Source organism: Hemitrygon akajei, chromosome 27 (genome assembly GCF_048418815.1).
Source record: "Hemitrygon akajei chromosome 27, sHemAka1.3, whole genome shotgun sequence".
Taxonomy (NCBI): domain Eukaryota; kingdom Metazoa; phylum Chordata; class Chondrichthyes; order Myliobatiformes; family Dasyatidae; genus Hemitrygon; species Hemitrygon akajei.
The window spans coordinates 41,827,083-41,844,548 of record NC_133150.1 but is presented as its reverse complement, the minus strand read 5'-3'; the positions used below and the strand labels follow the sequence as shown (position 1 = coordinate 41,844,548).

General features: G+C 44.8%; 1 protein-coding gene across 1 annotated transcript; it reads right to left on the bottom strand.

Moving 5' to 3' along the window:
• Positions 1 to 2,857: 2,857 nt before the first annotated feature.
• On the bottom strand, positions 2,858 to 16,967 carry LOC140717064 (polymeric immunoglobulin receptor-like). The gene is made up of 6 exons (XM_073030246.1): positions 16,853 to 16,967; positions 13,934 to 14,257; positions 11,121 to 11,444; positions 7,624 to 8,019; positions 5,967 to 6,149; positions 2,858 to 3,141 (listed from the first exon to the last, which is right to left on the bottom strand). The coding sequence occupies exons 1-6, from the start codon at positions 16,947 to 16,949 to the stop codon at positions 2,858 to 2,860; spliced, it is 1,608 nt and encodes a 535-aa protein (XP_072886347.1). The 5' UTR covers positions 16,950 to 16,967.
• Between the last annotated feature and the right edge of the window lie 499 nt (positions 16,968 to 17,466).

Here is a 17,466-nt window from a genome sequence, read left to right as displayed (position 1 = left end):
GTGGGAGGAAACTGGAACACTGGAGGAAATGCCCACGGTGAAGCAAAGAAAGTATAAAGTCCTTACAGACAGTGGCAGGAATTTATCACCAATGATTAACTGCTAGTGACTGCAATGCCTGACCAGCTACATGACATGTCTGTGTAAATTCAGTGGGTGATACTCTTTGGCCACTGAGCCAGAATGGTATTGGTTTAGAACCCATGCCAGAATCCTAAGCTCTGAGGGAGTTTGGATCTTTCAGAGGTGCTGCCAGCCACTTTGATGAGACTTATAGCTGAGAGGCTGTCTGCTCTCTCAAAACCCTGAGAAAGTTCACCTGACGAGATTTTATAACAGGGTAGGAAAGGTACTCCTCTTTCTAGGGCAAGAATTATCCCTGCACCCAGGGAAAACAAGGCAGGCAGTGTCCTTATCCACTCCTTGCTGTTTGTGGGGAGCTTCCTGTGCAGAAATTGTCTTCCTCTTTTCTGAACCTGCTTCAGTCACTGAAAGAAGTCAAGAAGTCAGCACAGTATTAGGAGCCTGTACGACTGTCAGTCATTTGTCTTCAGCTCAAAGCCCTCGTGCTGAGAGCAACATTACGGCTTACTGACTTTTGTCCACTCTATTGATCAGAATTTGCGAATTGTAAGGAACAATATTTTTTTCAAAACAAAAAGATTTAGTTGATGCGGAATCCACAGACCCATGGATGAACAATACAACAGTTCCCATAGTCTGGACCACTTCAGGTGGGTGAACTCACCCTCCCTCCAAGAGGACCACAGCCTTGTTGTGGTTAGGAGGCTTGCATGTCTCACTAACCAGAGAGCTATGTTGGCTGGATTGATGGATTTATGCTACGGCTCTTGGTAGTGTCTCCAGGGCAGGCATGTCAAAGGGTACAGGACAGACTTAAGAGTGGTCCAACGGTGCTCCAGATTTGGGAGATTAGCTCAGGGCTAACAACCATGATTGGGAAAACAAAATTGTTAAGGAAACCGCAATGAAGAATCTGTCTACATCTGTGTGCGATGGTGGCCAAACACAGACGGAGATGGAGGACCTTCACTGCTGCTCTCAGTGTAGTGGGCAGTAAGTAGGAATTTGCCTTGAACCACCGTTGAATCAGTTGTGTCCATGAGCTGTCTTTAAGTTGGTCACTTTATTTAGGCAATAGTGAAAGAAACCAGTTTCTCATTCTTTTTAAAAAAAATCAATTTATTTCTCAGCTCCCCAGCCGTTCCACCACGGGCAATGACCCAAACAGGAGTGGGTTGTAACAATCTCCCCTCAGCTGATTGATGCATCTTCAAGAACGTTCCAGTTTCTCAACCATCACATACTAGACATTTGTCTGTTTAACTTGATTTACATCCATCATCCCCACACATTCCCTTCGGGCATGCTAGATGCACTGTAACTGCACTCTCCTCAAAGTACCTGAATTTAATCTGTTCAGGGTTCTTCAACTTACCATGTGTTGCTGAAAAATATATCTGAATCTGAGGATCTTCTAGTTCACTGCTCTTGAACTCTGAGCAATAACCCCTTGCACAGAATACCAAGACCATGCAGAGAAGATATAACCATGAACTACTTTCTTGGAAAGGTAAACTATTTCCACTTCAATCAGAAATAATTATTCCCTCGTCCCCTGATTCCAAAAGAAGGACACCTTGCCTCCCTGTCCAACTCCAAGTCATTTTCTGAGTGTTTTTCTGGAAAGTGATTAGCTCTGTATACACAATGCCCCGTCTAACCATTGTACCAAGTAGAATTGAGTCTGGACAGGGCATTCAGTTCCGGGAAACTAACAACTAACAATATTTAATTGACCTTATTGGGATGACAGGCAGCTCCAGCATTAGTCAAGGTCAACCCAGGCTGCTTCCTGATAGCCTGAAATGATATTGTTTCTGCTCTGGGCTCAGCATCAACATTATCTGATTCCAGCATCTCATAGAAGATTGGCCGATCAGTTTTGGGAAGTGCAGCTGATATTGAACAGGCTCTGGAGCCTGGAGAGTCATTGGTGATATATTGTCCTTATTTTGGTTCTTCAGCTGCTCCCTCACCAATGATCCTCCTGGTCATCTGGCTCAACAGTTGTGAAATCACTTATCACCTATTCTATGGAGCTGGAGCTGTCCTGGTGATACAGAGACCTAACACACTGGTTTCACAGTAAAGTTGACACTGTACTAACAAAATTCCAGTCTGAAAGAGATTATCCCTTACAATATGGGGCACTTGGCATCTCTTGAAGCTCTGAGATATATGGAAACTTCCAGTTCTGGGCCCCTGATCAACTCTAACTGGTACCTTCCATGGCCCAGATCCTGAGCTCTTGGAATTCCTTCCCTGCAGCTCTCTGGCTCTCTCTTTCATTCTCACTATAAACACTTGTTAAATCCCACCTGATTGTTTTTGGTCACATGTGACTCCATGACAAAAACTGTCAGACAATGTTACTGTGAAGGGACTTCAGTCTTTACCATGACATTCTAGGTGGTACGGAAATGAAATTCGTTGTTGTTTGATTACAAATTATTGTTCAAACTTCACAAAATCCAGTCACTGTATTCACTCCAGATTAATTTGACTAGCATCATTTGCTTTGGTTGCATTGGATTTTACAAAGTATTACAGTCAAAACGGAAATTAATGCATCATCTTGAGAGCAGCTTGTGAGATTGATCAAAATACACACATAATGCCTGGAGGAACCTGTCAGGTCAGGCAGCATCAATGGAGGGGAACGGTCAAATTTCTGGCTGAGAGACTTCATCGATCTCATGCTGAAATATCAACCCTTTATTTCTCTCTGTAGATGCCGCCTGACCTGCTGAGTTCATCCAGCATTTTGCCTGTGCTACTCTGCATTTCCAGCACCTGAAGAATCCCCTGCGTTCAAGTCAGTTGTTCGGGTGATTTTCTGGATCTTAAGCAGTGTCTGCAAACACTGCACTGATCTATCCGTGGGTTCACAGAATTCTGGAATCTGGTCAATAAGCAATCTACTGGAGGAATACAACGGGTTGAGCTGAATCTGTGGTGTGAAAATGTGCAGACGCCATTTTGGGGCGAGACCCTGCATTAGGACCGATCCATCTGTGTTGTGGGTTCTGTTTTTCAGGGTGCTTCGTACCAGCCTGTCTAGAAAAACAGAAAATCCAACGTTAGGGGTTGAGGGATGAGATGAATCAGCAAAGTTGATGATATTTTTCTTCAGCAAACACTAGTGATAATTTCTTTATGTGGGCGCTGGAATAATACAGTAGAGACTCTACAGTGCTGGGTGTTGGTGCTGTGGGGTTCAGGTTGAATGGGGTCGGGCCATTCTGTATCTGCCTGGGGAAACTGAATATATGTGGTAATAGTGTAATGTCTCAGTTGGAGGATGGGTGGAGCAATGAAGGGTTGCGGATAGCTTCCTGCCGTAAGTGAGAGTGAGTTTCCATTTAGGAGTTAAAAATTAGCTTTATTTCACACGGGTACATCAAAACATGACAACGTACAGTGAAGTACGCTATTTGTGTCGTCAACCAACACAGTCTGAGGATGGTGCTGGGGCAGCCCACAAGTGTCGCCGTTCTTCTGACGCCAACACGGCATGCCCACACCTCAGCAACCCAAACACGTCCATCTTTGGAAAGGGGGAGGGAACCAATGTGGTGACAGGGAGAACTTAAATATCCTCACAGCAGTGGGAATTGAACCAGGATCGGTGATCGCTGGTGCTGTAAAATGTTGAATTAAGCATTATGCTACCGTCTGTCCGTAGTCTATTGTACCAAGGGAGATGCTTGGCCATTGGTGAAGCTAAATTGGGTATGAGTGGAGGTGTGTGAGCAGAGTCCTTGGTGCATGTGAGGAGTATTTGAAGTGCCTAGTAACCTCTGTGGCCCTCAGAAGCTAAACATAACGTGTAGAGTATGTTAGCTTAAACGTTATATTATTTTAATGCGTATCCTTTAAAAGTTACTTTCAGTCACTTGAGGCCATTTAACCATTAATGGATCTCCACTTATATTTCACTCTAATCATTAGTTTGTAGTTACAGATGCTTATGTGGCAATCTGAATTAATTAGCCAGGACTAATTTGAAGCTTCCACTTTTAATTGTGAATCACATGACATGGAAGTGAAGGGATTGGAAACAATATACCTTTGAAAGACTGTCATGCAAAGTATTGAAACAGTGCAGAGAGGCAGAGCTCCAAAGAGTATCCAACGGGTCAGAACCCAAACATGATGAATTATCGACACGTAGTTCCTGAGGAACCAAGAAAATATCGTTAGTTACACACAGAGTAATCAGTAAGTGCCACTGAGAAATGCATTTTATCGAATTCTCATTATCAGCAATTGATAAATACATTTGATTGAAATGGTTCAAAGAGCCAGGGCTCCAAAGGATAGTCACTGGATCACAGGTGAATTTTGGTGATCATGGTGAATTTTCAACTCCCAGTCACTTTGATGGAGGAAGGAAACATAATTAACAATGTACAGAGAACTCTGTAACAGATGTTGGGAAACACCTTGTCCTCACATTGCACATGAAATCATTCATGGTGCAAAGCTGTGGCATGGAGTATCGAACAGTCCAATGGTTGAGTGGTGATTGTCCATCCCATGCCCACACCTTGGAGCTGTCACACTGCCAGTGAAAGTGAATGAAACTAATGCTATCATCTCTATGCATATACTTCTGTATAGTTAGCAGATACTAGACCTAGTTTCCCCATCACAGTGCATGGCAGAGATAAATACAGTCAGCAACTGTGACGCTGGGGCTGTGAGATTGCTCCAGCTGCTCTGTTTCGCATCTGCGAGCTTTGTGGCGATTCACCCTGGTAATAAGATGAGCTGATACCTAGGCTTCGAGCTTACTCTGGGGATTTGGATCTAAGGACTCAACTTGGTGCACAATGCTGCTGTTGCTGCTCGCTTCTTTTGTTTGCATGATTTGTGGTTTTTTTTCTCTTTTTCTATGGATTGAGGGTTGGTCTTTACTTTTTAAGATCGGATTCTCTTGGGTTTCTTGCATTGTGGCTGCCTGTAAGCAGACAAATCTCAAGGCTGTATAATCTATGCATTCTTTGATAATAAGAGCACTTGGAATCTTTGAACTTTACCAGCGATCAGAGTGATTTCATGTTGAATACTGATGTACATTTACTGTGTTGTTTTCCCCTCCCTTGAACCTTTTGTGTGCAGACAATCCTGCTGGAGTAAAGCCCACCATGTTGGTGCCCTGCCAGAATTATTGCTGGACAGCCCCGGGAGAGGAAGATCAGGTTGTAGAGACTGAGAAGAAAATGCCTGAAGAACAACGTGTTGAAGAGAGGGAATTTCTGCTGTGTACAATGAGGTGCAACTAAGGCAAGGAACATGTTAATCATGAAATCACTGTGATCTTGGGTTGGGTTGTTCGCCAAGCCCGGAGGTTAGGTCGCAAAGGTTTCGTGTCCAGTCGAGGTGACAACATCAATACGCAATTTGGGTGTTTCAGAAGCAGAAAACAAGAAATCAAGAGAATTTTTAGAAGTTTGGTTCTCAACAGCAGACTCTATTAACGAGCATATTGGACTAGATACAAATTATAAACCTGTGTGTGTGCGGGATTGGGGCAAGGGAACACCGGAGGAACCACTGGTCACAATGACTGATCACCAGGGATAGGGGCCAGCAAGCCAGCAGCGATCACTCAGCCATCGGTTTGGCTGAGACCCAGTGTAGACTAGCGGCCAGCGCGACAGCCAACCAATCAGGACACTGAGCCAGACCAATACTAACGCGAGCACTCGGCAGAAACTGCGCTCAATTGCACACTGATGATGTCACCTCGACTGCTGTTGAAACGTTTGCGGCCTAACTGCCAGGCTCAGCGAACAGCTCTACAAACAAGCAGCCAAGCTGAGCTACAGTCCACTCTTTGCTTTCAAGTCACTGCGATCACTGGAACAATTGCTGACGGTGTTCATCTTGAGCTGTTCTGAGAGTACTGCAACCCGAGTTGTCCCATGAAATGGCTGACCTGATCGGAATCAACAAAACAGAAGTCTCAGTGGATCCTTCTAACCTGGTGTGATTTCCATTCTGAGATGAGGCGGTCCCCATGGTTGCAGTAGTAGTTTCCATGGTGCTTGTCTCCTTTTCTGGGGGTAAAGTAGACAAAATACCTGAATATTGAATGTCTGAGAGCAGCTTCTATCCCGTCTCCATGAAGTGTGGGCAGTGCCCCGGTCAGGTCACTTGCTCTGTGCCTGAAGGTCCTTGGTTCAAATCTTACTACAGATGTTCATTGTGGTTGCCTCCTGATGAGGCCATTTTCATGCAGGCTAAGCCCTGTGAGCTCTCGAACGTTCCCCAACTTCTATCATGAGCCTCGGTCTGGTTAGACCTCGCCAATGGAAGCACAGTTGTGTGACTTGCAGCTGTGTCTGACCTAGGGAGGGTGAGGTGATCAAGGGGTTGTGGCTGATAGGACAGAGTGCAAGAGACCTGGCAACATTCTTTTCAATTTGGAGAGTTTACTTCTTGTGTGAGTCCCGTGCTTGTGTTGCCTTCAGTTATTAGAGAAATAAGGTGACGATAAATTCATGATTTTTGGGGATGCTCCCCAGAGGTTCCTGAAGTAGGGGCACTCTCTGAGAGATTCTTCAGCCATTCTTCGTCCCTGGTCATAGAATGTCACTGAGAGTGTCGCAAATTCAGGAAAATCTCTGGTGCAGAAAGGACCACATCTCACCTCTTCACCTAAGGATGTTCACTGCAGTGTCTTTACCTTGCCCCTTTGGCTGGAGTCTTGGAGCTGGTCACCAATCCAGATCCCACTGACACAGCATTCCTGTGTTGAACTAAGGTGAGGGGTGAAGGTAGAGGGGCCCTGAGCCCGATCTGTCCACTGCTTGTACAGGGAACAGGCCTGACCTCCTACTCCCACTGCTAGGAAGCCGGAGATCTAGGAGGGGAGTGCGGGGATGAAACGGGGGTTGGGTGAAGTGGCTCAAAGAAAGAGGCTGAGAGAAGAGAGGGGTTGATCAGTTCACAGAAGAGGGATAAAGGGCAATAAGAAAAGGACATTTGAAGGTGCTAATGGGGTATCTACCTCTACTATTAACTCTATAGATGCTGACTGACCTATTGAGAATTTCCCATGATGTGTACCTTTTGTGTGGCTCAGTGGAAAGACCAGACAGTCGTTTTTGCTCAGGGGAAATGATTGGTAAAATTGGCAGAACTGGATCAAGGTGAAGCAATGGAGTCACCACCGTGCGTGAGTGGTGAACGTGAGCCTGGTGGGCAGGGGAAGGGGGTGGGGCTGGTTCCTCTCCTCCTGCTTCAGTGAGACTCAGCACACGGTCTGATCTCAGAACAGCAGTCTTTGGGAAAACGTCTTATCAACAGCTGAAAAGCTGGCCCCCGGCATCTTCCTGTCGGGTCACTGTTTATCAGCTCATTCATACTCCCCCCGCAAAGGTGGAGCTCTTGTTTTATCCTTATGGGCTGCACCCCTGCAAATGAGTTCCCATCTCTTTAACGGTACTGAGTCACAGTCAGAGCTGAGGGAGGGAATTCCTGAGCTGCGATTTTCTAATATGGAAGCTTGAAGAGAAATTGTAAACGTACCTTCAGAAACTTCCAGTGAAATGATAAACCTTTTATTCGGTATGTATATTACCCTCTCCATTAAACACTGATACATCCCTTCATCACTCTTCATTAGATTGTCCACGGTTACTGAAAGAATCCCTCGTATTTTGTTATCAGTCATTGATATTCGTCCACTTCGTGGCTGGTCAGTCGAAACCACAGCGGAACAACCAATGTAAGGATCACCTCTACACCATTTCTTCACGTAGTCCTTGTATTTCAGATCATACTGACATTCCATAGTGACTGATTGTCCCACTGCTCCTCTAACCTTCTCAGTTCCAGTTAATGCACCTGAGACTGTTGGCACATGAATAATGGAAGTTACCCACACATCATTAGCACGAGGTACATTTAGTAATATATACTCATCTTATTAACCATTTAGACAATCTCATGATTTTGCAGTGATCATGTTCCTCTTTAATATTTTACCCCTGGTGTTAATCCTCATTTCACCGAGTTGTTCCTCAAGTTACAGTAAAAACTATAATGGGTGGTCAGGCATTTCCAACGTGTGTGTCTGTGGTTTTTTTTTATTGTGAACAGGCTGTGAACTCTGGAGAAATGATCCCAGCTGTGGTTCAGTGAGGGAGCCACCATCTCCTCAGTGGCAACGTGAGATGGCAGATAGATTCTGGCACTTATCCCTGCAAGCGTAAGTGCTACACCTGTCCCTGCATCTCCTCTCTTACCACCATTCAGGGCCCAAAACAGTCCTTCCAGGTGAGGCAACACTTCACTTGTGAGTCTGTTGGGGTCATCTATTGCATCCGGTGCTCCCAGTGCGGCCTTCTCTATATCGGCGAGACCCGACGCAGATTGGGGGACCGCTTCGTCGAGCACCTCCGCTCCGTCCGCCACAACAGACAGGATCTCCCGGTTTCCACCCACTTCAACTCAGCTTCACATTCCCATTCGGATATGTCCTTACATGGCCTCCTCTACTGCCATGATGAGGCCAAACTCAGGTTGGAGGAGCAACACCACCAGGTAGTCTCCAGCCTCTTGGCATGAACATTGATTTCTCCAACTTCCAGTAATTCCCTCCCTCTCCCTTTTCTCATCCCAGTTTCACTCTGCCTCTTCCTCCAGCTGCCTATCACCTCTCTCATGATTCTGTCTTCTTCTACTACCCACAGTGCTTTCCCCTTATATTCCTTCTTCACCTTTCCTGCCTACCCCCTCCCTGCTTCCCCTCCCCCACCCCTTGATCTATCCTCTGATTGGTTTTTCACCTGGCACCTATCAGCCTTCTCCTTCCCACCCTCCCCCGACCTTCTTTATAGGGCCCCTGCCCCCTCCTTCTTCAGTCCTGACCCGGGTCTCAGCCCGTAACGTTGTCTGCTAGTTTCCACGGATGATCCCGGACCTGCTGAGTTCCTCCAGTGTGTTGTATGTGTTGCTTTGACCACAGCATCTGCAGAGTACTTTGTGTTTACTTATAAACAGTGGGGCAGCCTTAGGGCTTAGATGTGATAGAATTTAAATGTCTTCAGGAAAATTCTCAAGCAATATATAGAATGCTATGGAGAAAGCAAAGTTTGATCTACTCTTTGGACCAGAAACCATTGGGGTATGGCATATTCTGTGGTATTAAATAGGAACTTGGCTAAGTTGACTGTGACACAGAAATAGCTTGTTGGTGGGAAGGGAAGCATGAGGGTTTAAGGTTGTTTATTGCGTTAGAGGCCTTGACTAGCATTGTGCCTCAAGTGCTGGTGCGAGGCGGATTGTAATTTGTCACGATATCAGGAAAAGGACGTCTGCAGGTGATTATTTGTACAGCAATATAGAAAATTTTTCTTTCATAATTGATAAAAATAAAGCAACCAGTCAAGTTTCTAGTGAATAAAAAATTCTCTCTGAGAAATTGTTTAGACTGCCATCAATTCAAACCTTTCTAACTCATGCTCACTAATGCTTATTTTCTTGCCTGCTGGTGACTTTAGACATTTATTCTTAGTTTTACTCCACCTCCTGACTCAGATATTGGTATCTGTCCCAATCTTTGATCAGTTCTTTAGCACACAAGTTTTACTCTCTGCTCTCCCTACCCTATCAACAACCTTTCTTTGTCTTCTGTCCATCCACACCACTCTTCCCCTGACATCTTCTTCTTGGGCCCATCGCCCCTACTGGGGTCGAGACCATGGATAGAAGTTCAGCAGAGTCCACTGTCCTGGGCCAGTCTTCCAGGTTTTCCCATCTTCTTGGTGTATCAGGGATGTTTTCTTTCTTTAATTTATTTAGTGATATAGCACAGAGCAGGCCCTTCCAGCCCTTTGAGTCATATGGAGCCCAGATACTCGCCTATTTAACCCTAGCCTAATCACAAGACAATTTACAATTAACTTACTAACTGGTACATGTTTGGATTGCGGGAGGAAACCGGAGCATCCGGAGGAAAGTCACAGGAAGGAAGTAGAAACTTTCTTACTGAGAACACTGGAATTGAACTCCAAACTCCAAGCCCCCTGCTTAAATAGAGTAGTGTTAACCATCACGCTACTGTGGGTTGCTAGCCTCATGCTGAACTCTTCTCCTTTTGCATCTGGGCTCGGGGCTGTCCATTTGTGGAGTCTTACCCCCTACCTGCAAATTCACAAATGTTTGACCTCAAATGTTTCCATTACCAATGGAAGAGTATCTAGCTGAATCATTAGCTCTGTTCTCCTTGCCATTGATTTTAGTTAACCTGCTGTACATACCCAGGGATGAGGCATGAGTCATGGTCAGTGAAAGGGAGGAAATCCACAGGGTGGGATTTTCAATATTTGAGAATGTGATGACAAATTGTAAACATACCTTCAAGAGATATCTGCACATCTATTGATTTTCTTTTCTTTTCTATTAGTAACTTCAGCTCCTGGTCTTCTATTGACCACCCATCTATCTGCTTCTCTGCATTGTAACTCTTGCATTTCCTCAAAGTATTGGCAGTTCAGACTGACCTGAAATATTAATGGTTGTTTTCTCCCCACAGGTGCTGCCTGACCTGCTGAGTATTTCCCACATGATCCACTTTATGTTATACTTTCTGTGTGGCTCAGTCCAAAGACCAGATCTCCCTTCGTGTCTGGGAATTTATTACTGGAATTGGCAGAGCTGGACTGAGTTGAAGCAATGTGTGAGAGGTGAGGGTGAGCAAGGGGACAGGTGTGCAGCTTGTCCCTCTCCTCCTGCTCCAGTGAGAGTCGGCTTAACGTCTGATCTCAGAGCCACTGTCCTTGTGGAAGTGACCCATCAGCAGGAGAACAACTGGCCATTGAGACCTTCCCATTGGTTCAGGGTTTGACGGTGCATTCACACCCTTCCAGGAGGTTGGGGCTCTTGGTGTGCCCCCATAGGCTGGGATCCCCAGTAAATGAGGACTCAGTCCTTTGATGCCCAGGGTCAGTGGTCAGTGCAAGGAGGGAATTCCGAAGCTACAATTTTTAAACTTGGGAATGTAAGAGAAATTATTAACATACCTTCAGACACCTCAAGTGAAATAGTAAACCTTTCATTTGGTATCAACATTGCCCTTTCTATCATACACTGGTACAGCCCTTCATCACTCTTCATTAGATTGTCCATGGTTACTGAAAGTATCCCTCGTGTTTTGTTATCAGCCATTGTTGTTCGTCCACTTCGTGGCTGGTCAGTCGAAACCACAGCAGAACAACCAACATAAGCATCACCTCTACACCATTTCTTCATGTAGTCCTTGTATTTCAGATCATACCGACATTCCATAGTGACCGATTGTCCCACTTCTCCTCTAACCTTCTCGGGTCCAGTTAGTGCACCTGAGGCTGTGGGTACATGAATAATGAAAGGTTACCCACACATCATCAGCACAAAGTGCACTTAGCAATATAAATTCATCATGTCTACTAGAACATAGAACAGCACAGCCCATAAAAAGGCCATTTGGCCCATCGTGTCATGCCAAGCCAGCTAATACGCAAATCAAAAATACCCAAACACTCATCCATCTACCTACAACATGTCCATATCTCTGAATTGTCCTGCCTATCTAAAAGTCTCTTATTTGCCTCTATCACCATACCAGGCAGCAAATTCCAGGCATCCACAATTCTCTGAGTAAAAAACTTACCCCTCACACCACCCCTTGGGCCTACTGTTCTGAAAGCTGCGTGATTTTACAGAGATCATGTTCTACTTTAATATTTTATCCTTGGTGTTAATGAGATTGTTCCTTAATGTTCAGTGAATGCAGAGCCGCTCATGCTAATATGCCTAAGCTTTGTATTTGGTGTTTCTTGTTCAGGTTGTGAATTCTGCCAAAATGATCGCTACAGTGGTTCAGGAAAGAAGCCATGATCTTCTAGGGGCAATGAGAGATAGCAATAAATTCTGGCCTTCCCGCTGATGCCCAGGTTCTAATGAAGTTACGAGGGGTCCAGTGAGGCTTTATGGGTGAAACTGGGAAATAAGGATGGGTTAACACATACAAAACACTGGAGGATCTCAGCAGGTCAGGCAGCATCTATGGGAATGAATGAACAGTCAACGTTTCAGCCCAAAACCCTACTTTGGAACTGTAATGTAAGGGGGAAGACACTAGAATGAAGAGATGTGGGGAGGAGAAGGACACAAGCTAGAAGGTGAAGCCAGGTGTGTGGGAAAGCTGAAGGGCTGCAGAAGAAGTAATCTGATAGGAAAGTAGAAGAAACCATGGAATAAAAGGAAGAAGGAGGGGCATCAGGTGATAGGCAAGTGAGGAGAAAAGATAAGAGGCCAGAGTAGAGAATAGAGGAAGAGGGAGAAAGAGGGCAATAAAAATGATCAGAAAGAGAAATTGATGATCATACCATCTGGTTGGAGTCTACCTGGATGGAATATAAGGTGTTCCACCCTGGGAGTGGCCTCATCATGGCAAAAGGGAAGGCCAAGGACCAACATGTTAAAATGGGAGTGGGGATAGGAATTAAGATGGCTGCCTTCCAGGAAAATCGGCTTTTGTGGATGTGCTTGACAAAGCAGTACACCAAGTTACACCTGGAAGGAGCGTCTGGGGTCTGAATGGAGTTACGGGAGGAGGTGACTGAACATGTGTAGCATTTCTGTCACTTGCACAGATATGTGCCTGGAGGTGGATTAATGGGGAAGGGATTTATAGACAAAGGGACCATAAAGGGAGCAATCACTGCAGAAGCTGAGAGTGAGGGATGATTATAAGACCATAAGATTATGGCATGTTTGTTGGTAGAATCCTGTTAAGGATGGCAGAAATTGGGGAGAATGGTATCTTGGAATCAAGGGGTGAGTGTAGATGTCCAGGAGATGAAAGTGATCCAGTGGGAGCAGCATCAATGGTGGTGGTGGATAAGATTTACCAAAGTTGATGAGGTTAGTGATGGTATTAGAGACAAGTTTCTGATGGGAATGATCACTTTATTCGGATAGTACCGTAAGCTGTCTCACCACACCTTGTACAATTGTAAATTAACTCCGCCGGCTCATGTACTCCACATCTTGACTGATGAAGGCCAATATGCCAAACTTCTTCACCATCCTGTTTACCTGTGTCGCTGCTTTCAGCAAAATGTGTCCTTTTACTCTTAGGTTTGACCATTCTTGAATTTTATTTCATTCATAACCAATTCCAGCCTTTCTAACCTCTGCACATCTATTGATTTTCTTTTCTGTTGGTAATTTCAGCTGTTGGTTTTCTCTCCAGCCACCCCACCCTTCTCCTTCTCTGCATCGTAACTCTTGCATTTCCTCTAAGTATCGGATTGATCTAGAACATTAAGATTGTTCTCTGCCCACAGATACTGCTTGACCTGCTGAGTATATCCCCCATTATTCACTTTATTTTGTATTTTCTGTGTGGCTCAGTCCAAAGACCAGATCACCCATCCTATCTGGGAATTTATTGCTGGAATTGGCAGAGCTGGGTAGGGTTGAAGCAACGGAATCACCACAATGTGTGAATGGTGAGGGTGAGCTTTGATGGGCAGGGGAACAGATGACCTTCTGTCTCTGTTCCAGTGAGAGTCAGTACAGTGATATTGAAGCAACTGTCTTTAGGGAAGTGGCCCATCAACAGCAGAACTTTCTGCTGTTGGGACCTTCTGATTAGTTTAGTGGTTGACAGTCTATTCATACCTTCCCAGAAGGTTGGGGCTTTTGGTGTGTCTCAATAGGCTGAGATCCTCATTAAATAGGGTTCCGATCCCCTAGGATGAGGCACTAAGTCATGAAAAGTCTGAGGGAGTAAACTCCCAGATTGGGATTTTCAAACTTTGGAATGAAAGGGAAATTGTCAACGTACCTTCAGGAACCTCCAGTGAAATGGTAAACCTTTTATTCGGTATGTATATTAGCCTCTCTATTACACACTGGTACAGCCCTTCATCACTCTTCTTCAGATTTTTCACAGTTAATGAAAGAATCTGTTGTGTTTTGTTATCAGCCATCAATACTCGTCCTCTTTGTGGCTGATCAGTTGAAACCACTGTGGAACAACCAATGGAAAGATCACCTCTGCACCACTTTTTCATGTAGTCCTTGTATATCTGATCATACTGACATTCCACAGTGATCGATTGTCCCACTGCTCCTCTAATCCTCTCAGGTCCAGTTAGTGCTCCTGAGCCTGTGGGTACATGAATAAAGAAAGATTACCCTCACATCAGCAGCACAAGGTATACAGAGCAATGGAAACCAATCATGCATGCTGTTTGACGAGCTTCATGATTTTGATGAGATCACGTCCCACTTAAATAGTTTATTCTTGATGTTAATCCCTATTTCATTGAGATTGTTCCTCAACGTTCAGTGAAATGGCTCACCCTAATAACTCTGAACTCTGTCTGCTGGTTCTTATTTTGAAAGTGTTGTGAATTCTATGGCAATGATTACTGCAGTGGTTCAGCGAGGGAGTGATCACCTTTCTAGTGGCAACTAGGGATTGCATTCAATTCTGGCCTTTCCACTGATGACCACATTATTATAAAGTTTCTGGGGGCCCAGTTGGCTTTACTGGTGATACTGGGAAATAAGTAGGGGTTAACACATAAAACATGACAGGTCAGGCAGTGTTTAGGGAAATGAACAAAGAGTCAACATTTCAGGTCAAAATCCTTCATCAGGACTGGAAAGGAAGGGGGAAGACAACAAAATAAAATGATGGAGGGTGGGAAGAAGATAACTAGAAAGCGATAGGTGAAGCCAGATGTGTGAGAAATTTGAAGAACTGGAAAAGGAGGAATCTGATAGAAGAGGAGAGTGGAACACGGGAGAAAGGGAAGAAAGAGGAACACTAGGGGATGGAGATAGGCAGGTGAGGAGAAGAGATAAGAGGCCAGAGTGGAGAATAGAAGAAAGGAGATGAGGGAGGGCTGGAACATGGACTGTTCCATGTGACCAACAAAAAGACAGACATAACTGGTGCCCATGTGGTTGCCTATGGCTACTCATTGAGTCTGAAGAAAATGGGAGGAGCTGAAGAAGAAATTGGTGAGGGTAAGGACCAGTTCTGCTGGATGGAGGAGGGTGGTGATGGAGTAGAAATTATGGCGTCTTTTTTTGCGAAAGATGCAGAGAGCTTTAAGGATCTCTTCTACAGCAGTTTTTCATGTAGTCCTTGTATCATACCAATCATACTGACAATTAACAGTGCAACATAAACTACTGTTCAAAGAGTTTCATGATTTTGCAGAGATCGTGTTCCAATTTAATATTTTATCCCTGGTGTTAGTCTTAATTTCTCTGATACTTTTCCTCAAGTTATAGTGAAAGCAGAATCACCCAGCTTGATGTTCCCCACCTGCCCCTATGCTGTTCTTGTGTACAGATTGTGAGTTCTGAAGAAATAATCCCTGCTTGGGTTTAAAGTGGATGGCACTACCTCCTCCACAGGAAGATCCAGGATGGCTAATAAATAACAGCAATGCCACTGATGCCCTGACCATGACGATAACATCAATTTAAGACTATAAGGGCACCATAAATAGGTGCAGAGTTAGGCCATCTAGTCTGCACTGCCATTTGATCATGGCTGAGATATTTTCCCTCTCAGTTCTATTCTCCAGCTTTCTCCCCGTATCCTTTGATGCTCCTACCGATTAAGAACCCGTCGACCTCCACCAAATCCTTTCATAGACATGGGCCTAAAGTTATTCACAGCTTAGTGGCTGCATATTCTTTATTTATCTAGATCATCACAGAATCAGACTTTAATCGCCAAGTACCTATGCACATACAAGGAACTTACTTCCGGCAGATGTTGTCTCTCTGCTCATAACAATAATAATGATAAATATAAATGAAAATATAGATTATACATACAGGTAGTGCAATCCAAGTAATAGTTAGCCGACAGTTAACCGGCAGTTAACTGTTCAGGAAAGTGACCGCAGTAGGGAAAAAAACTTCTCCAGTGCCTATTAGTCTTAGTCTGGAGGGATCTGAAGCGCCTACTAGACGGAAGCAGATCAAACAGTCTGTGTGCAGGATGGGAGGAGTCCTTTATGATGTTCCCCGCCCTCTTCTTCAACCTGGAAGAGTACAGGTCCACAATAGAGGGCAGGGAGGCTCCAATGATGCGCTCGGCAGTCCTCATTGTGCGCTGTAGTCTGTTTCTATCCTGCTTGGTGGCGGCTCCAAAGCACACAATGATGGAGGTGCACAGGACAGACTCAATGACTGCAGTGTAGAACTGCAGCAGCAGTTAACAGTCAAAACAGTTTGCAGAGGTTCCTCATTATTCCACTGTCCCCAGCTGCTACTACAAGTTTGCCCATTTGTAACTGAGAGCTGTTTCCTCTCCTGTAATTGAATATCCAAGCTGGGAATTTTACAGAGGGACGGTTTCCATGGATGATTTATCCCTGACATATTCCCCAATAAAATTCTGTCGATCTACATCGGGAGGACTGCTGAATGCAGAAATATTGGTTCGACAGTGGTTTCTAGTGGTTGCTCTGGCTGTGTTGAAACCACTGCCCACATGGCAAACAGTCCAGGTTATTCCTGGGATCTTGCTGTGCACCCATTTCACCTCTTGACCAGAATCCTGGATAATTCACAGCAGCAAATGGCATTATTCGTCAATGGTTCATCTTCAGCTCCACCACCCAGTGCATGTTCCGACATCAGCTGAACTTCCTGCATTTGTCAGTGTCACTCATTAGAAAACTGTACTTGTTAATATCTATAAACATCATAAATTTTAAATATAATGGTTTACCTGACACAAAACCGGTGGAGATGAGAACCAACAGAGCGATAGCTCCCATTGTCCTGGGGTGTCCCTGGTGCTTGAATTCACCCAGCACCAGCTCCATACTTCAGTTGCCTTAGATCAGTTGGGTCTCGGTGTTGTTTTTGGGTTTCCCAGTTCTTTATTTAATTAGCACAAGAGGGGATCAATTCTGCTTTTGCCATGACGTATATGCTGTTGTGCTAGCAACCTTTGTTGACTCACTTCCTGACTCGCCAACCAATCAATTGCAGACAATGCACCAGTTAGGACTGTGTCCGAATATTTTCCATTCCCTGGAATTTGTTCAGCTTCGAGCATTCAGGCGACATGGAAGGAAAGTCGAGAGAACGCACACCAGTCCTCATATAGGGCTTAGCAGTGGAAAGGGAGAGCAGCTTCACAAGTTTCTAGGTGTCAACAGCTCTGACTGGTTGCATCACTGTCTGGTATGGAGAGGACATTGCACAGGACTGGTAAAAGCTGAAGAATGTTCCAAACTCAGTCTGCACCATCGTGACATCCGCCTTCCCTGCATCGACGATATCTTCCAAAGGCGATGCCTCAGAAAGGCGACCCTCATCATTAAGGACCCCCATCAC